This window comes from Triplophysa rosa, linkage group LG23, assembly GCF_024868665.1.
Source record: "Triplophysa rosa linkage group LG23, Trosa_1v2, whole genome shotgun sequence".
Taxonomy (NCBI): Eukaryota; Metazoa; Chordata; class Actinopteri; order Cypriniformes; family Nemacheilidae; genus Triplophysa; species Triplophysa rosa.
Window position 1 is genome coordinate 13,903,886 of NC_079912.1, and position 20,817 is coordinate 13,924,702.

At 37.3% G+C, this 20,817-nt stretch overlaps 2 protein-coding genes across 5 annotated transcripts; both read right to left on the bottom strand.

Annotated features, from left to right (window-relative positions):
* Positions 1 to 16: 16 nt before the first annotated feature.
* On the bottom strand, positions 17 to 6,165 carry zdhhc23b (zinc finger DHHC-type palmitoyltransferase 23b). Of its 3 annotated transcripts, XM_057323287.1 has the most exons (6): positions 5,892 to 6,165; positions 4,765 to 4,943; positions 4,023 to 4,111; positions 3,410 to 3,902; positions 2,500 to 2,667; positions 19 to 1,406 (listed from the first exon to the last, which is right to left on the bottom strand). In XM_057323287.1, the coding sequence occupies exons 2-6, from the start codon at positions 4,899 to 4,901 to the stop codon at positions 1,133 to 1,135; spliced, it is 1,161 nt and encodes a 386-aa protein (XP_057179270.1). In that variant the 5' UTR covers positions 4,902 to 4,943; positions 5,892 to 6,165; the 3' UTR covers positions 19 to 1,132. The 3 variants fall into 3 exon arrangements, with proteins under 3 accessions (XP_057179271.1, XP_057179270.1, XP_057179268.1); XM_057323285.1 differs by having other exon boundaries at positions 20 to 1,406; positions 3,410 to 4,111; XM_057323288.1 differs by lacking the exon at positions 2,500 to 2,667 and having other exon boundaries at positions 17 to 1,406; positions 3,410 to 4,111.
* Positions 6,166 to 9,181: 3,016 nt separating this feature from the next.
* Positions 9,182 to 19,625, bottom strand: gramd1c (GRAM domain containing 1c). Of its 2 annotated transcripts, none has more exons than XM_057323321.1 (18): positions 19,432 to 19,625; positions 18,534 to 18,641; positions 18,070 to 18,199; positions 17,854 to 17,954; positions 17,624 to 17,719; positions 17,445 to 17,525; positions 15,325 to 15,449; positions 15,058 to 15,214; positions 14,820 to 14,979; positions 14,604 to 14,750; positions 13,659 to 13,777; positions 11,847 to 11,989; positions 11,631 to 11,734; positions 11,173 to 11,343; positions 10,905 to 10,971; positions 10,663 to 10,782; positions 10,486 to 10,591; positions 9,182 to 10,337 (listed from the first exon to the last, which is right to left on the bottom strand). In XM_057323321.1, exons 2-18 carry the CDS (start codon positions 18,627 to 18,629, stop codon positions 10,269 to 10,271), a joined length of 1,992 nt encoding a protein of 663 aa, XP_057179304.1. In that variant the 5' UTR covers positions 18,630 to 18,641; positions 19,432 to 19,625; the 3' UTR covers positions 9,182 to 10,268. The 2 variants fall into 2 exon arrangements, with proteins under 2 accessions (XP_057179304.1, XP_057179303.1); XM_057323320.1 differs by having other exon boundaries at positions 9,183 to 10,337; positions 18,534 to 18,638.
* Positions 19,626 to 20,817: the final 1,192 nt, after the last annotated feature.

Genomic DNA, 20,817 nt, shown 5'->3' on the forward strand with positions numbered 1-20,817 from the left:
GTGAAGATTAATGAGCTTCCACATTTTAATCTTGTTTATTTTTTCATGGTGTGGTTTAATTGAACAACTTGTTGAATGAAATGCATTGCGATATAAAAAGCAGAACATAATTGAGACAAATAGAAATAAACATCCGGATTTTGAAGCACTTAATATATTCACTTCTCAGAATGATTTTGTGCTCTGAAGGAAATTAATGAACTGAAACCTGCTTCAATATGGAAGCTATTGCGCTAATTCATAATTTAACTGAATGCTAAGTAATGCAGACTCCCCAGTTGAACAACAACATGAAAAGAAGCACACAGACGAACAGCACTCAAACCCAGACATAAAACGTTCATTAGGCTTACATGAGATGGAAAGTTGTATGGATGCACTGTAGCATCACTTATGATATTATAAAGGCACCGAATAAAGCTTAAATTTTAATATTAATTCACACAACTATAAGACAACACTACAAGACAAATGTTAAAAGCTAAATTCAACTGGGAGTAAATGTAAAAACAGAAATGCAATGAATAACAATTGCATATCAAGACCACTTTCTTTTATACTGACAAAGTTCAAATTGTTTTTGACTAGACATACTGTGTTTAATCTGTCTACAGCCACACTGGTGCTGGTTTTGTGAATGTGTATTATACAATAAAAAGTATGTACAAAGTTAAACAATTATCCTTCTGACTGATAAATGACATAAAAGTAATGACAAACAAAAACAAATGGGTTAATAAACAAAGCATAAAATAATTGTTTTAAATAAAAACTGGGCCACATCATGTCTGTTCAGTGGTTCTGTCATCAGATCACACCTGACAACTGACAAGGACGTACTTAATGAAATACACCTGTAAAAATGTAGCACACTACAACACTGCCATCTAATGGTCCACAAAAAACATAAGCATTCACCTCATATTTCATAGTCAGCATTATGACCGATATTGCGACCTTGACTACGCTGCTCAGAGCCATAAAACTGACTCTACAACAGCTGTTGAATGGATTAAATAGAACAACATTATGCTTCACATTAGTATATGAGCGATCGATCACTTTGATCCCCTGCTATTCAGCCGTCATCCCTTGAAGGTCCATTAGTCACCAGTGAGTGACTATTTACTTTCTACACCAGGTCTGTTGGTTTGGGGTTCGGCGGCTCCAGAGCATTGCTCATGGTCAAAAATTCCACCCAGTTGCTACGGAAACCTCGACAGTAGACGCCTGTGTCAACGATCAGGCCCCATAGGAGGGTCCGACCGGTTTTCTCTCTCAGAGCGAGACGTACCTCGCGTTGGGTCGTGTTGTAGCTGACGTTGATAAGCTGGAGAACCAGAAGGTGTAGCAGACCTCCGGTCACAATGCTGCTGTACCAGGCACACGTGAAACACAGAGCAGTGCTGACAAACACAGACATAAATAGGTTAATTATTCCCTAAGGTTCCCTGTATACAGGTTAAATGTCAGCTCAAGATGAAGAATTTATTGGGTCACTTTCTTATAGTCATCTAAAAGTGATAGTTCACCCAAAAATAAACATTCTGTCATTGTTTACTCGCCCTCTTGTCATTTCAAACCTGTTTGACTTTCTGTTCTCAACAGAACACAAGAGAAGATATTTCTAAGAATGTTTTTAACTGGCTCCATTCACTTGCATTGGTTTTGTGTCCATACATTGAAAGTAAATGGGGGCCAGTGCTGTTTGGTTCTGAATATACATCTGAACATGCATACAATTTTCATCAAAATATCTTCTTTTGTGGTCTGCAGAAGAAAGTCATACAGGTTTTAAATGACAAGAGTAACTGATGACAGAATTTTCATTTTGGGGGAAACTATCACTTTAATGTCAAAAATCATCCAATTTACTTTACAACAACAAATATGTAATGTAAATATTTAATTTGTTCAATTACAGGGCTCTCTGGAATATTTAATGTCAGTGTGGCATTCTGTGCTCAAATATTATGTTTAATTATCTACATGTGTATATTAAACTTGTATTAAACTAAATTACGAGTATTAAACTAAATTATGTTTAACTGTCCTAAGACCAATAACAGAATAAAATGAAGAGTTTGGTTCCAAAATGAGATTTTTAGAAATTATGTTTTTTTATTGTGCATTCCAATTAACATCAATAAACTGCAGTTGGTTTGTTTTGATTTAAGCCATAATAACTAAAAACATGATAACATAATTAAAAAAAACAGAGTTATCTCATTTTGGAACCAAACTCTTCAAATATTTATATAGTATAAATATGGGAATTTTAATAAACGAAAAACCAATAATATCCCATTAAATAGAAAGTAAACGGATAAGGTAATAGATCAAGTATAATAAATAGCTCTTACAGATGATTAATGGATAACTAATGAACTGAAACCAATAGAGGCCTTTAGATGTTGAAACGTATTGTCATAAATTCATTAAACAAAGCATTTCTCATTTAAGAGTATAGTTATCTTCAGTATTTGCATTAATCCACACCTGTGCTGGTTGTACACATCAGGACAGTAGAAGAGAGCCATCATCACACTCTGCTGGGGACACACACTACGAAGGACCAAACTGATCCCGTACAGTGACGTCAACACAAAGAGAACGAGTGTCAGAAGGAAACTGATGTGATTGGCCTGTCCCACACAACTGTTGATCCTAACACAGACAAAATGACAAACAAGACACTGAGACCTGGATATTCAATTACACATGTGTTACACAGAAACACAGAACAGAACAAATGCAGATGTATATTCAGACTCGGGGTGAGATAGACACATTACAGATACATTTACACGACCTGTGTGCATTCTTTGAATCACTGAGAATAGAAGTTCTAAGAAAGAAAAGTGAAATGAGAATGCAGGTGAGAGTTAACCATACTATACGCACACCAAACCTGTATGATTTTTATCTTCTGCAGAACACAGAAGATTATATTTTAAAGGTGCTGTGTGTAATTTTTTGGAGGATCTATTGACGGAAATGCAATATTATATACACAACTGTCTTTTCAGAGGTGTATAAAGACCTTACAAAACAATTTAAGAATGTTGGTGAGCAAACCACACTGGCCCCTATTAGCTTCCATTGTATCAACACAAAACCACAGACATTTTACAAAATATCTTCTTTTGTGTTCCAAATAAGAAACAAATCATATATTCTGTAGGTTTTGAGGATGAATAAATGATGAAAGAATTTGTATTTTGGGGTGAACTGTCCACCAAGATTTACGCTTTTTCCATGGTGCAGGACTATTTCTTACTATAAGAAATAGTAAAAGAGATGTCTCTAGTTTTAGGTCATTGCTTTGCTGTGTGATTAATGACAATGTTGTGGAAATAAAATAGGCTAAGACCCACTGGGATAAATCAGTGTTCTTATAGAAACCCACCAGACACAGTGATGGTCTAGACGTAGGATGCAGACTCCACAGATCCGACAGTGTCCTGCTCTGGAGGGCCGCACCACCTTGCATACTGAGCACCAGTTCCTCTTTTGACCCTCCCTAGGTTCCACACTTGCCGTCCCAGATTCACCTGTCTGATCGGGAGAACTCACACGATTGGCTATCACCACCTGGTGACGTGCTCCGTTTAAATATGCAGCATCTATGTCCGACTGTGGGTTGTGATAGGTCACCGTGCTATGAGTCTCAGTGGGGTGTGGCCTGACATAACCCGGCCCCCTCTTGGTGTTTATGAGGGAAATGACTGTGAGAGCAACACCAGTCGTCACGGCACCCAACTGAATATGATTCACATCACCTCGAGGAACAACTTCAGCGATGAAGAGGTAGAACATGTAGAAGAGGGAGAATACGGCAAGGCTGAGGAAGAACAGCGTGCGTCCTTTCTTGCGATGGGTGAGGTAGTAGTACAAAATAACTAATAAAGGTAAAGTTGTTAGAACTATAATACCCAGCAGGAAGTGCCAAGATGCAATGTGCAAAAAAACAGGAAGCAGTATAAGGGGAGGGATCAACGAGAGGTCAAATCGTCTGGCACCTGATATCCACGGCACCCGCAGACGATCATTGATGGTAGCTACCACCTGGGTCAGAGAATCTGCCTTTTGAGGTTCCTTCTTCATCCAACTGGACAAATAAAAAAATGTGTTTTAATAAGATCAAATGACAAAACTCACTCACTCCGTGTGGAATCTGGGCCTGCAGAAAGTTCAACATATTTTGTCTGTCAGATTCTATGTGGGTCTGGATTTATGATAAAGCATGAAAAAATATTTTGTGCGAGTACAGAGCTTCAGTCAGCACCAAAAATCTTAGACCAATTAAAAAACATTAAATTTGTTTAAAAAAACGTTAGTTAAGCAAACCTGTGAAATCAAGACAGACCATGCACATTCATTTGGGCAACTAATAAAATACTAAGAAATTCTCGGTTAGTTTTTTTTAACAAAACTTTCAAATTATTATACAAATACAATTTACAACAGGGGTGTCACAATACACCAGTAATGACAATAACCTTGATATTGATCACTTTTCGCCGCCCTACACTACTATTTTGAGTGATTCATTGTCCAAAAAAGTAAAAGCACATAATAAACCTAAATTCAAGGAAAACCTCTCAATTCAGTAGATATCATGATAATATTATTTTGAATTATTTAGGCCAAAATAATGTAGTGAAAATCTGATAGTCACAGCCCTAAAAGAAAAACATTTTCCTAGATTTTTGGTGTCCACTACATGAATGAAAAGTGCTATTAACACAGCCCCTCCCTCACCTGTCAAAAGCATCATCCAAATCCTCACAGTCACAACAGCATGCTGCCACGTGGCTCCGCCTACCATGACGGTCCACATACTCACAGCAGCACAGAGGGTCCTCCTGATCTAGTGCTTGATGGGATCTTTTCTTCATGACCGACACCAACAAATGAAGTTGAAAGCAGGCATCACATTCCTGTGAGGGAACCGTATCAGATGATACACTTTTCTAATAACAAGTGTCCTGATGTAAACAGGAAATCATTATGTACCGCATTGTGATATGCATCAGTGTCAGACTGAAACAAGCTTATAGGAGGGGTTCAAGGGGGTTCAGGAACATTGGTCAATCATTTATAAAGCATTTATGTTCCACAATGTCCTTCATGTAAAAGTTGGAAGTTGGAAACTGACAGAGGATTCACTATCTAGGACAACTTCCTCTATAGTGTAGGTGGCACCAACAGTATGCAGCATAAGTTATCTTGGGTAAGGATGGCAAGGACATTTTAACTGAGTTTGCACAGTCACGTAATGATTAAAGGTGTATAGTTTAAAGGTGTATCATTATTGGATGCATGATGTGCAATCCAGAAATAACTTTTCAGAAATAATGTGTATTTAAATCATAAGCAAATTAAGGCAAACATTTGTGTCTTGGTTTTAGAGAAATCTTACCAATGGGGTCCTCTCTTTCTATCTGAATAAGATTATATTTCCACATCTCTTTAACTTCCACTGCCAAACAACTTTTTCTTGTTCTTAGCATCACAAATTTGTTACATTTCTCAGAAACCAAAACATAACATCTTACGTAATCTTGCTTATGGGTCTCGTTTTGAAGCTTTTTGATAATCATGCTGTAAAACCAGACAAACTAAAACAAAGAGAAATACTTTTTGCATGTGTACATAAACCCAGACTTCACTGAATGCTTTGTCTTTTAAAGCCCTTTCAAAACTTTAGTCTAAAAATCTTATAAATTAACAACGATAAACGACATACTGTACTTATCAAACACGCCAAAAAACACCAAAAACAATCACGATCAGAAGGAAATACATAAACAACACGTTTAATACTTAACACGTGGTTTTGCATGCAAGGTTTAACACTTAAAACACAACAAAACTATCAAACCTACCTGTTTAACTAGTAAATAGTAACTAGTTCCTTTCGGAAATACTGTTGTGTGTGATCATCAATGAGCAGCCGACCGTCAACTCATTAACAGTAGTGGAACATTCGATACTCATGTTCCGATTTCCCCATATTACATGTTACTTTTAAGTCAACAGTCTGGACGACCTGCTGTACCGAAAACACAATACAATACAGTCCACATCTGCGAAGTTAACGAAGAAGGTAGACAGGAAGTTAAATCGTTCACTTATGTAAACAGCTGCTGCGCCCTTGTGTGCGAGTGCCGAAGAGAAATGCTGTGCGCAGATCGATCGTTTTAACTTCGGAGTATCGCGAGAGTTTCTCGAAAGACACGCTCTCGCGGTAATATGATGTCATAACCCAATTCAGTCTGCGCAGCGCCGCATAATGCCGAAAACTTTTGTTTGAGGACAACGAACACCAACGCTTTCGTTTTCTGATGAAAAACATCACTGAATGCATGTTAGAAATTGCACTATAGGCCATTTTTTCAATAGCCATTGATCTTATTTTCTGATACTTTAACCGTGGGATGTTACTCAAAGTAATGGTTTACCCAAAAATAAAATTCTTGCATCATTTACTCTCGTGATGCAGTCTCACGCAAAACATGTTGGGAACTGGAAACCTTTCTGAACCAATAGTGTTGAATTATCTTATGTAAAATAGGAACATAAGGAGCACAATATAGTTCAAGTTCAAAAAAAGTTTATTTAAACAGAAGCATTGACACAGGAACTCAAGTACATTTTTTTAAATAAAATTAAGTTTATTACTTAGCTGCTACTTAGCTACTAACTGTAAGAAAATAATTGTCTGTAAAATTTAATCTAAAATGAAAAAATGACTGAAATTATGATTATATTATTTGTGCCTGTTATTCGGGAGAATCCACTAGATGGCACCATGTTCAGTGATATGTTGTAGACAAGACAAGCAACAGAATAAATAACCATGTAGTAGTCGAGAATAAAGCAGACATGTAGCCTAGAGATTGTTTCTGAGATTTATTTGAATCATAGAACAAAACACCCAAGGTAATATAGTTTAATTTACGTGTTATATAAAAACAAATGTTTTTCACTGTGGAAATGGCTTTTTCTGTAGTAATTTTAGACGATAAAAAGATAAAAGTAGTGGTGGCGACATGAAGCCTCATGAAGCTTTGAAGCTTTTTTAGCCAAGTGGTTCACAAAAGGGTTCATTTCTAGAGGCTTCATTTGCTCACAATACCATCTGGTGGCCAAAGAGGGTAAAACAAGCAGATACATTACAGATGTGCCTGATGTGGTCTGCGATACACTGCATTTTGCGCCAATTAAGGCTTAGAAATAACGGTGAAGAAAAAAATCAATTTCCACATAGACTAATCTAATTATATAAATATAATGTGTATTTTCTGGTGGTATACAATACAATTATTGTATAACATAACTGTGTAATTAACGTATTGGCTTGAAATAAATGTGTGTAAATCAATTATTTGGTCATAATAGGCAGAAGGGGCAATATTATTATTCTAAAACTGGAAAGTGTCTGGTTTCACTGGGCAGAGGGCAGTGAATGTGCTTGTGGTACTTGGTTTATATAGCTGTCAAAATGTAAAAAAAATCATTATTAACTGAACATTATAAATTTTACAAACAAAAGTGGCGTAAATAGAAAAGTATTTAAATTAGTTGAGAAATGAAAACGATGTTGTGTTTTTATCCAGATAACTGCAGCTCCACCTTTCACCTGTATGTCTTCGTAGTCGGCTTTTGCCCTCACCAATATGGCGGCGGCGTTGACGTACGATCCAGCGGACAATGCGGCGTCTAGTTATATATATATATATATATATGATTATACTTATTAAAGGTTAACATAGTTACACAAAACCTTATATACGATTTAAATATATCAAAACTCACCATCAATGTCCATTTTATCTGCGATTTTTTTTGCCACAGAACTTCTTTTTTGTCCTGGTTTTTGTAGTCGCTGTGACTTTTGTCAAAAAGTTCCGTCTGTTCTGACACCAACGACAGTAACATCTCGACATCCATTCTTCTCACAACAGCTTTCTGAGCTTTGGCGCCACCGCGCTGCCTTCAAGGGCTATAGGCGCGTGACGTAAAATGCTCGATTCTTATTGGACGGTCCGTTTCTTCGCTTTGCGAATGGGGAAAGATTTGTCGCACTAAACGAAAAAAAAACCTTCACCTTTTCGCCGCGCGGCTATTCGCGGTCTATATGAAAGGCTTCATAAGAATCTATTGTTTTTGTTCTAGAACGTTATCGCGACGAGCATTCGCACCGAATATTCGCGGGAAATCTGAAAGGGACTTATTCTTTATTTTTTATTTACCATGCTGTTAATGTCAACGTATTTGATAGAAAATGAACAGTGACACAATAAGATTCTGTGAGTGCTGTAATTGTTTGTGTGCTCAGAAGGTTGTGACAGAACCAAATCATCTCTGCTGCATTTCTCCAGTTGTTAAATACAGTATGTTAATGTGGTGATTTCTTCTATTTCTGGCACTATGGCATTTCTGCGCTGTCTTGGAGATGTTAGCGTGTCTCTAATAGGATGGGTCACAAACATGAACCTTACACGATCTAATGTGTTGTGTCTTATCTTATGGTGTCACTGTCATTCAATTCAATGTAATTTTATGTTATAGCGCTTTTACAATTTGGATTGCATCAAAGCAGCCATACAAGAAAAACAAAACCAAGATAAACAAAAGTTGAACACACAAAAAATAATAAAAATAAAAAATCTGATGAACCTTATAAGTAATATGGAAGAATTGTCATGCATTTTGCAACACATTTCTTCTCACTTCTCCGCGAGCAAAAACCTGACGAGCGCGCGCGCGATTCTCTCTATGCTCTCGCAACTGCTCAACACTTGCTCGCTCGTTGAGTTGACTTCTGAGACTTTGCAGGTCTTAAATAAAAGTTAAATAAAGATTTCCCTAAAATTACAAGCTTCACAAAATTATAACAATAGGATTTTATATATAAATATTATCAAGAAAAATGTATTAAACATTTCAGAAGAAAAACATAAATCAATATGAAACCATATACAACCATCAATTCTCTGCTCTATATTTTTTATAAATTGATGAATTTACATTCTCTTACAATAAATTAACACAATTTCCCTGTACTCACTGTGAAGAATTGACATTTTTTTTATGGAGAAGGTCAAAACATGTTACACATTGTTAAAGGTGCAATCATTAACAAATTCTAAGAGGTATCTTAAGACAAGAACATTTTGTCTCAATCAACTCCGTTGGACTTTAACGGCGCTAGGACGCACCTCCCGGGAGGGGGTGAACTGTAACATTCTGTCTGTTTGCACTGTGTTCTGCATGATCACGTGCGTCATTGACATTGATAACTCCACATATATTGTGGTTCTTGACTATTTGTATTTGTGGCAAGTTCCTAAATGTATGGGCTTGACCCCTAATAACAAGAAAATCCTTATAAATACAATAGGGTAACTTCCAGCACAGTTCATGCCAGTTTGGAATAACATGATGGTGAAAATGATTAACAAAGTTGACCCATATTGTGAAAATTCTCCAAATTCCCCATTTTATCCAAAAGTAAGATTGTAAGTCTTAGGTAAACGTTACATAAAGATTTTCCCTAAAATGACAAGCTTCACAAAATTATAACAAAGGATTTTATTTATAAATAGTATCAGGAAAATGCATTAAACATTTCAGAAGAAAAACTTAAATCAATATGAAACAATATATACAACCATCAATCTCTGCTGGAATATACATTCTCTTACAATAAATTAACACAATTTCCCTGTGCCCACTGTGAAGAATTAACATGGTTGCACCATAAATAAACTTCATCCACAGTGAAAATGCAGTCCCTGAAAAGAACCATAAGTGGTATGAAAGCAGTGTAAACAATTTCTTGTTTAAATCTAACACATCATTCAAAGCCATTCCTCACTTCATAAAAAACCCACGTTACACATTAAAATCTTCAATTCTACAAATTAGAATTAAAAAAACATGAGAGTGTGTTTTAATCTGCTGTGTTGCTGTTTCAGTTCAATATAAACTCACAGAACAGCTTTTCTCCCTCACTTTTAAGGCCACCAGGGTAAAGTGAACAAATCCTGGAGAAAACTTTCAGAGTGCCAGCGTGAAGATCCCTTCCCAGCTTTGAAAAAAAACATCCAAACAAACAACCTTAAGGCGCAGAGAGACAAAGAACATGGCTACGTGTCTGCCCTTGGGAACAGTCCCTATGACAACACTCCACAGGGGAGGGCAGGTCTCAGGAGAGGAACACCCTTGTGTTCACAGGTCACCATGCTCAATACCATTTAAAGCTGAGAGGAAGTTCTGTTGTAGACCTGGAAGTTCTGCTGAAGCACCACAAGAGAACTACGTAGCTGTGGAGAAGCAGACATCAGTTACCAAAACCTCTTAGACCAAATTAGACACTACACATGATGATCTATCCATATGTACGTTTTAATCGGGAGTACCCCATCTTACTTTGTATTGTATCGCAAAAGCCATTATGTTACCCAAACATACCTGTTCAAGAAGGTTAATGGAATCTTGCAGCACCGTCCTCAATAAGTGCACTTCCTCTCGACTTCTGTGTGGCAGACCTTGTCTTGTCCCAAGGTCAGACTGCAAACTGCAAGAAGACAACAGTGAGTGCTAGGCTGAAAGGGATACAAATTTTATCAGAATAAAACAAAATGGTACCTGGATTCTGCTCTCTCCCTCATTCTGTGCTTGGTGCTCAGATACATACGGTGGGCAACATCCTCCATGGCCCAAAGTTTAAAGAACAGCCCCAAGTTCAGAACCGTCAGTACAAAAAGACTGAAAGGCCCAAAAACAATGGCACATTATTTCAATGAAACATTTATATTCAAGCACATTAGATATTTGTTGTATGTGATAATTCGACTTCACCGTAGTTAACAGACTAAATGAAACCTTACATTAAACTCATCCCAATGACAATAGTTGTGATGTTCCAACTTTGCGCGTTTTTCATTTCCACTGCACCTAAAAAATAAAATGCATTTGAGATATTTTTGATATTAGTTTAATATATCATTTTTGCTTGCTTGGAAAATAAACTGCCTATCAGATTTACAGACTTCATGAGAACCTGGTTACAAGTATTTTGAAGATCATTATCCAAACGCATGCAAACAACATCTAGGCATACTTGGTATCAATTCAGGTATTAAAAAACATGTATACCCATGGTGCCTCCTCTCTGCTGTTCTGAGTCTGTGCTGTACTGCTTGCCCGGTTTCATGTGTTCCTGTAGGGAGCGACTGTAGGTCCTTCGCCTTCTACGCAAAGCACCCATCTTCCCAGCATCTCCACTTCCTTGAGTCAGCTCTGCCTCTTCCTCAAGAAGCTCCGCTTCTGGGATGTGCATTGTGGAGGTGAAAAGAATTTAAACAGCATTAATCTGAGAGCCCTGGTCAGGGGCATCCCTGTAATTTGGTAATTACTGTATATGGAGAAGATAGCTTTGCTGGGAATGGATCCAAAAAGCTGCATTTTAATAACCAACTGACACACGCTGTTCGGGTTCTATTAGTAGTATGCAACCTACTTTCTTTGCACAAACCTAAATGAATGGAAGCAAATAAAACACCTAAATCTAGTGTGACTGCCCCATTACACAGAGTAAAAACCATTATACCAACCAAGATGTTTGAAGTAGTCTTCTATGCCACTCCATGAGTTTTTACTAATAAAGGACTTCACAAGACCCCAGGGCTGCTTCTTGTATATCACGTCAGTGTAAATCCTGCACACAGGGGGATTAAGATCAAGAGTTGCTTCCTCAGACTCTATTACATACATGACTTTAGAGTCAATGCAAAAGCGGTCAGACAAACAGATATAAACATACTGCTCACCTGAGTCTGCACTTGTGTTTGGAGTTACTGATGATGCAGTAGCGATTCTGCGTGTAAAAGTAATCGTGATATGGAACGTCGTGAGTGTAGACCTCAGCACCCACCATGTAGTATTGACCTTCCCTTGATTCTTTATATAGTGTCTACAACACAAAGACAACAAAATATATGCCGCATACAATCATCAAGCTAACCACAAATAATTGAAATACATTTACAGTATTAAAAGCTACTATTTTGTGGAATTTGAATTACAAAATTATGATTCGTTTTAATAATCACAATTAATAGATCAATACTTACGTATAATAAATGGGACCCAAAAGCTTTCTATTGCCCAGTTACACTTCTTATACATAGGACATTTGTTTTAAAACTCTTTCTTAATTCTTAAAATGATTGTATGTGACAAAGCTGACAAGTCACAAAATGGATAAAACACAGCTGGGAGCTGTACTCCTATTGGTAGTCGCTTCCAAAAAGTCGCTCATCATTTACATAAAGTTGAGCAAATCTCAACTTTGTCGTGTCGCTAGACACGCCGACTTCCTGTCACCAACGATCACTGTTGCTCGTGTCGCGGGAAGTCACCAGCTCTCCATTAAAATGAATGATATCGCCTCGCTTAGTCGCTGGGTGTCGCTGTCGGTGTGAACGCACAGTGAGCCAAATAAACATGGACAGCCCCAAAACATAAACTTGCAGATCCTGTCATTTTAAAACTGGCAGTTACAGGCGCTTTTATCACAAAAATAATTTACAAATCCCAACAAATTTGAAGAACTAAACCACCACAGCCCGGTCTCTTTTCTGCAAACTATGTGGCTAAACATAAATAACACACTAACAGGAAATTAAGCCCAAAAACTGACATTTAAAGAAATGATGTAAAAACTTCTGGCTCATCTTTTTTAATGTATTGTTTCTGTTCATTTCAGCAGTCTGTTTAACAGATCCTGTTGTATTAAGCTTTCATTGCAATGGTGACATAAAATGAAAGTGGCCATAACTCAGACAGTTTCTGCATATCTCATGTTAATCTTGAGTACTTACAGAATAGTATCGCACCCTTCAAATTTATAATTCATTTATAAAAGAAAGATACAGCTGTACGATTATTTCCAAAAACATATGACGTGTGCGGGGGGATGGGGACGGAACTAAAGCATGTGCACACCCATTGCCAACAAAACACATCGCCAGCATCTTTTAGCGCTGGGACCGCGCCACCTATCAGTTTCAGACGATCTCCAAATCCAGCGTTATATCCACCGTTTATATAACGTGAACAAAACACTGTTTATATAACATGAACAAACAAACACACCTCAACTTCTCTTACTATCGCAAGAGTAACAAGCTGCAGCTGCAGGCCCACAGCGCAGCCAATCTTAATGCAGCGCAGCCAATTTGGATGGTAAGTGGGTCTTCATATCGCTCGTCGGGCATGCTATTTCTTTCGCCTAGCTGTAGGCGTGCTTTTCCGGGAGTATTGCCCAATAAGGGACTTAGAAAAGTTGTTACAAAAAGGATTTTCATGTTCGAAAAAAACTTCCAGAAACCTGTACGAACGCTGGGGGAGTGTATCGAGCACCGAAATACTACGTCATACGTCCAACTCGTTTTTTGACAAGTTGACCATGTCAAGATTGAGAAGACAAGTTTAACATGGTAAGGAATGCATGAAACACCATTGCATGTTATTAATTATTAATGCACATAAACAAATAATTCTTTGTATATCAATCAATCATCAACAAACATGTAACCTGCTCTCAGAAAACACGGATATACAGTGATTGACCCACTTACCTGGTACTCTGTGGCAGTGGAGAATTTGCCCACAAGCGGGTTAGTAATGGTGATGGTGTAGTTTAAAGTCCTTTTCATACAGTCAGAGGAATCCCTTTGCCATGAGGTAGAGGTCATACCTGTGAAGTAACACAGGCATTCATCACTACATTTGCATTACATTTATAGTCATTTAGCAGACGCTTTTATCCAAAGCGACTTACAAATGAAGTAAACAATAGAAACAATTGGAAGAACATAAGGACAACAAAAAGCATAAGCGCAGTAAAACTGGTCTCATATAGCCTACCACAGTATAAGGCAAGGATTTTTTTTTTAAGGATAGAAAGGGTAGAAAAGAAATAGAAGTCAGTACTAATCGGTCAGGTGTTGACGGAAGAGATGTGTTTTCAGCAGATTCTTAAAGATGGCTACAGAATCTGCTGATCTTGTAGCAGCAGGCAGATCATTCCACAGATGTGGAACAGATCCAGAGAAGGTACGTGAGAATGATTTTTTCCTTTTTGGGATGGCACTACAAGACGTTGTTTGTTTGCAGAGCGTAGGGATCTGGAGGGTACATAAGTCTGTATTAGCGAGTGAAGATATCGGGGTGCCGAACCAATGGTGGTCTTGCAGGACAAGAGCAGCAGAGCTTTGAATTTGATGCGAGCGACTATAGGGACCCAATGTAACTTAATGAAAAGAGGAGTGATGCGTGCTCTCTTCGGTTCATTGAAGACCTCTCTTGCTGCTGAGTTCTGGTCTGGATCATCTGTAGAAGTTTGGTTGTGCAAGCTGGGAGTCTAGCCAGTAGCACATTGCATTTTGCAACAGCAAGTACTGATGCCTCTGCACCACTTACCAGTATTATTAGAACCTGAAATTCATGGATGGTATATTTTGCAGGTGCAAATTTTGTGTGGGTCTGATCAGAAGTCAATTATGTAGCAGAGAAATACATACCCGTGATCTTCCTAATGTCCATGAACCTCCGAATAAAATTGGAATCAGTGAAGAGCAGTTCGAACATTTTCTCTGCGCTGATGTGAAAGACCTTGTTCACAAATAGCCTTCCCTGAGATACCGGAGACAAAGTCTCACGTTCCTCCACTACAAGACAAGACACATAATAAATACAGATGTAAACAAAGGAATCCGCACATAAACTCAAACACTCACCCTCTTCCAGGCTTTCAGATCTGCTGTTATCTGAGAGCTGGTCATCATTGGCATTCAAATCCAGAGACAAAGAGGAACGTTTAGAAACTCGATCGGACCCAGACCGGTTCAATGACAGATTTGGACTGCGTTGACGGGACGGGGGACTGAGCGTGTCGTCCTGTTGAGTAATGTTTCGCATTTTAAATAATACGATCTTTACCTTCGATTCTGTTTATTTTGTTTTTCATGGACGTACCCCATTTACAGACAGCGTGCTTTGAAGTCCAATTGAAGACTGTGTATTATCTCCCTGTGGTGTAGATGCCTCATAAGAACTCAGCTCTCCCAGGGGAAGACGAAGCGATGTGGGCCTTTCTGGCCTCCCGGTGTTATCCTCTCCGCGCATGTTCAAACTAAAACAGACATATGACACATGAAAACCCAGTAACCAATCCCTCACTTGTCCAAAGAGGTTGTTCTCCTAAAACGCAAGGATGTACATGTGGGTGTGTGTATAGTTAACCTGGGCTGGGTAGCTGTGACCGTTTCTGCTGCTGTTTGGAAACTTCCCATTTCATCATAACTCAACACCAAGTCGTTGCCATAATGCTGTTTGACCATGTGCAACAGCTCAGACTTGGTCAGTTTCTGCAATAGAGGAAAGCAGCATTGAGCAACATACACTCACATGTCACGACTCCGCCTGATCTTTTGCCTTTGTCTGATAAAACGCTGAAACAATTTACCTAACTCTTCCTATCCTGATATTCATCTGGACATGCACATGAAACAGCCCTAACCTGCTCCACAAAGCAGGGTTGAAAACCTGTCCAGGAAGGCAAATGTCAGTTCTCCAAAGCATGCAAGTTACAAAATAAGAGTAATTAACAGAAGTACCTTAAAAATCTTAGATTCAGAACAAATCCAGTTGGGTAACTGTGTACCCAAATAAAACGACAAATATTGAAAGCTGACCTCCGTACAATCAGTTAACAGTGATTACACGGTTTTATCAAAGGTGACTATAGTATTTGACGGACACTAGTAACACGGGGTTTGTACTTTAGTACACAGACTGCACTTGTAAATAAACGACACGAACGGGGACATACGCAAGAAATCTCTAAAACAAAAAACGGCGTCCTAAAAACTTTTAACTTTTTACCCAAATATAACGTTAACAAAAACCCGCATCGTAGGGGGAAAAATGGGCAAACTAAATTAAAAACAAGGCCGTAGGTAACGAGCGTATATACAAACCAAACCAAAGTATTTTTTATGGAATAATACCGCTTTAACATTTCTCCACCAATTTATGATCACTTTACATGTATCAAACTCATTAATGTTTGGTAACTTCATAATTCCGTGATGGTGGGACAGTAAAAGTACTTCAGCGTCTTACCTGCCTGCTGAACGCCAGTAACCTGTGCGACAAAACTCCGACTGAAATCAGGAAGACGCTTCGCTCAGCGCCATAAAATCCACAAGTGCGCCCCCTAGTGCTCTAGTACAAACGTTTTAAAAGGACCCTACGTTACACTATTTTATCTCTATTAAGATGTTCCATTAAAGTCTGTGGATCTGTAAGTACATGCGAGAACAAGGCAGGATTTTCTGTACAGAGTGATTTTAAATGAAGAAAGCCACGCCTTAAGGGGGGTCAATGAACTTACAGATTCATTTGCTGGCATGTCCCCTACTGATTTAGGTTGTTTACTGAAGCATATCCCTTGCCTTGGGTCTCTAAGGTATTCTGTTTTGTTTTCCTCACATGATATTAATATTTCACATTAGTAACCACCATAGTATGCCAAATAAAAGTTAAACACGAGTTTGTGCTGTCTTTAAGATATATGTTTTAGACGTAGAACACATGCTAAAAAAAATAGAAACCCAAGAGAAACCATCACAAAAATTCTAATGGTTTCCATTAAAAATACTATTATGAAACATTGTTTTTTTATTAAAACCATTACAAAATGTATTTTGTAGTATGTTTTGGGCATTATTTCAATTGGATTTAATGGTGTTCTATTGGTTCCCATCAGTCATAACATCCCTGCTGAAAAAAACAATAGAAACCATTAAAAAAGTTATGATGGTTATAATAGTTTTAAAGGGATTTGTACTGGTTTTAATGGTAACTGTAATGGTTCTACTGGTATGGATTCTACTGGTGAGATGTTAAATCCTATTAGAATAATGCCCAAAACACACTACAAAAAGCAATTTTGTAATGGTTTTAATGGAAAAAGCTAATGGTTCACAATGGTGTTTTAATGGAAACCATTAGAATTTCTGTAATGGTTTCTGATGGGTTTCTATTGTTTTTTTCAGCAGGGATTCATCACATACCAGTAGACACCATTATAGTTTCATTGAATCAATTACCTTTACAACCATTAAATCTATTAAATATTCTATATTGTTTTGGGCAGGGTTCTATTGTCTTATTTTAAGCAGATTTGTGTTTCAACATTTTGTAGTTTAGAAATCTGCAGTCAACTACAGCCAAACTGGTAACACACATAGTGTGCATTTGTGGAAATATTTAGGTATTTTTAGATTTAGATTTTATTTGATAAGAACAAAATTTTGAATAAACAATGACATTGAGGTTACAAAAAACAAATGAAGTACCTTCTCCAGTAAAATATTCTGCCAAAGTCGAAATATCCACAGGAAACTTTTTTCCCTTGCTGAGAAAGAGCTGAAAAACAGCTGCGGAGTATCACAAAAACATGTTTTTTCATCACAAAAGTTCAACTTTATATCAAAAGACAAAATCATGTTTGATGGTACCATATGAGCATACGCACTTTCTCTGAAACTGTATTGATCTGAATGGCATTTGGTATCCATTTTGCTGTCTTTTCTCTTGACATTGAGGTGATATCCTTCATATTCAATGTGATCTAAGTGAAAATCCCATTTATTGTCATAGCAGAGCAACTAAAAAAATGTAAATTCTGCTCGCAATAAATAGTTGTAAAAGTCATGCCATTTAATATAGGTCAACTGTACACAGAATCATAATATTAGAACTCACTTTTGTTCCACGAAAAACCATACTGTAGAAACATAACCAGTTTTCTGTGAGGTAGAGGCGTCCTTGTAACAGGATATCCTTCTGCACAGCACAGGTGTAATCTAGCAAAGAGATACTTCATTCAAATTATATCTAATATGGTTACACAAACATTGTGGCCCAGTCAACAAGCATGGCGAGTATATTTAAGAACATGTCTCCCTCTATCAGTCATACCTGCAATTAGTTTCTCAGGCACCTCTTTAAATAACTTGCAAAACTCGTCGCTCCTCTGTTTATATGTTGTGTAAAGCAACATTTCAGGTGACAGAGGTGTTGTTATGCATTGTCCAGTCACCGCCAGGACCTGCAAGGTCACACATACAAAGCAATTACAAATAAATAAAGAGTGCTTTATTCTCAACTTCTACAGATACAGCAGATGTTCTTGCTGTACATCCCAACCTGTATTCTAAACACGTATTACAGATCTATATCAGCATTTAGTGTTCTTCCAGGAACAACATATTTTACCTCCTACTGAGGTTAATAATACCTCATAATATTTAGCAATCAATGTCATTTGCGTTTTACAATCATACCTGGTAATCGTTTGCAGGACAAAGTACAGTAAACTGTCCAATATCTACTAAAGGCCATCATTAAAAAATGAGTCATTGTTAAATATGTCAGATTGTCACCTCTGGTTCATCTGCACTCCATTTGACTTCCAGGGACTGAGAGAGATTCTCTTGTGTGAGTTCATTGCCTGTCACTTTCTTTGGTGTATGGGTCATATCAGTCACCTGCTGACGAAACAAACACCTTTAAGGGATGAATGTAATGAGTTTTTTACTAAACCACTTATTGAATGAGCATGGTTGGTTTGATCTGCTGTCTGAAACTCATTTAAAGCCATTACAAAGTATCTGTTTCTTAAAAACATTTTATTCTTCACCTGTGTTTTCTGTTGCCAGCTAACTAATCCTAAACCCGCTAAAACTTTCTGTATTCTGCTTTCATTCGAAACATCACAGACTTTTATTGTATTGCATTGTGCATAATTTGTGTTTAATTTTCTCATGACCTTATATTCCAAGTGTTTACTAGTACTAACTTCATTTACAAAGCTAACCATCCCACATAGAATTTACTAAAGTAAACTATGGCAAATAGTTATGTATTGTAGCATATTATAGTATATACTACAGTACAGTATAATTGCTATAGTGTATGCTATAATATTCTGTAGTATAGCTTAGAAAATTGATACACTGCAGTAGTCTATATTTTAACCTTTACCATAGCAAGGTTTACAAACACTATAAGGTGACTAGAAAACTTACTAAAGATGTACTGTCTATATTAAACACAACTACAGTATTTTTTTCATTATGATGTTGTTAATACTAAATAGATAGGTCTATAGCTCAAGAATGTCGTCAAAGTGCATTCAAAATCATTTATTCCAAAAAACAGCCTTACACAATAATAGCCCAAATAAACACGCGTCTGCGCTGTTCTTCATTCGCTAAATGCTTTGCTTCATGAAATAATAATTCACCGCACGCACGCAGAAAGCTGCATACGTTTTCATACCTGAGATATATAAAACACGAATATCCGCCTTGTTAGATGGGATCCAGGTGTTTAAATTGTTGTTGTAAGAGTGTTAACATGGGTTTAACCGATATTCCAAATGCCCATAAACCTCCAGCTGCGATAATGAGTCTCGATGGCGTGTTGTGGTGTTTCCTCTCTCGCTCGTTACAACTGCCCTATTCACACCTGGCAACAGGTGTACAGTCAGATACTAGCAGCTTATGAAGGAACATGTCATTCCCCCTTGAGAATATACACACGTACCATTTGCAAACTTCACAAAGGACACTAGGGCGGGAATTTGTAAAACTTAAAATTAGTTTAAACCGGGTTAACAAAGAGATGATAGTATTATTATAGTATTAGTAACAATATATAAATATCTTTTAATATAAAATATTTTTTCCTAACAGCAGATTAAAATGAATGGTGTCCACTCGAGTTTATTTCTAAAACATTGTATAAATAAATATTTTAATATAGGATTTAATGCTTGGTCAGACACAGAACAAGCTCAGTTATACCTTCTGCATAATATCTTTTTACCAATCAATACATTTATGGATGAAACGACAAGGATAAGACCACTGTAAAGACTGTGTCCAGAGACATTTGGACATTTTGATGCTACAATTCCTAACAGTCTAGATCAACTCATGACGTTTAAAACGTCTGTAACAAAACAGTAAAATCAAAGACACATGCTTATTGTAAATCGAGATTAGGCTAAACGTGTCATAACAGTACAGGCAAGAACTCAGGGCAGGGAACTAGATTAACCACATTTTAGTCAAGATATAAAAATGTAGTAGGACCAGTCATACATATTACATCTGACATCCTTAAATGCACACAAGCTTCAGTAAATAGATGGCACTAAAATGTCGACAATTCTACTTAAACACGATATTCAACCTCTAGGAATATATATATAGTGTAAACAGTGAGAGGTGGCAGGCAGAACTGCCAAAATGAACACTTATGGCCTTTGAATGACAGACTGTCTGTCCATCATCTTTTGTAGAAGCAGCAGTTCCTGTAACCCTAAAACTGTAGAATAATTATTTGTTTTGGATTAAGATTATAATAAAAGTCAATGTGCATAGCAGACGCAGTAGCTTCACATTGACTCACACAAAGCCAGAAATACTTGTCTTGAGAACCTCCTCCCTACAAAGGGATGAAAGGTTACCAAGACATCACCGCCCAATTTCTTTTCAGTTGATTTCTATAGAGTTATTCACAGTATATATCCCAAAACAGACAATGATCAGTGTCTTACAACGCTCAGTGTGATCTTCAGCAAGCCAACGGTAACAGTAGAAAGGAGCCTCTATAAACTATTAAATATAAATAATTATAATTAAAAAATATTAAAAATTC

Coding starts and splice junctions, on each gene's coding strand:
- zdhhc23b (XM_057323285.1), bottom strand. CDS start 4,901: ATGAAGAAAAGATCCCATCAAGCACTAGATCAGGAGGACCCTCTGTGC. Junction 4,112..4,764: donor TTGGATGATGCTTTTGACAG/GTGAGGGAGGGG, acceptor TTATTTGTCCAG/TTGGATGAAGAAGGAACCTC. Junction 2,668..3,409: donor CTAGACCATCACTGTGTCTG/GTGGGTTTCTAT, acceptor TGTCTGTGTTAG/GATCAACAGTTGTGTGGGAC.
- gramd1c (XM_057323321.1), bottom strand. CDS start 18,629: ATGACCCATACACCAAAGAAAGTGACAGGCAATGAACTCACACAAGAG. Junction 15,450..17,444: donor AGAATATTTTACTGGAGAAG/GTACTTCATTTG, acceptor CCTCTATTGCAG/AAACTGACCAAGTCTGAGCT. Junction 13,778..14,603: donor GGACATTAGGAAGATCACGG/GTATGTATTTCT, acceptor GTTACTTCACAG/GTATGACCTCTACCTCATGG.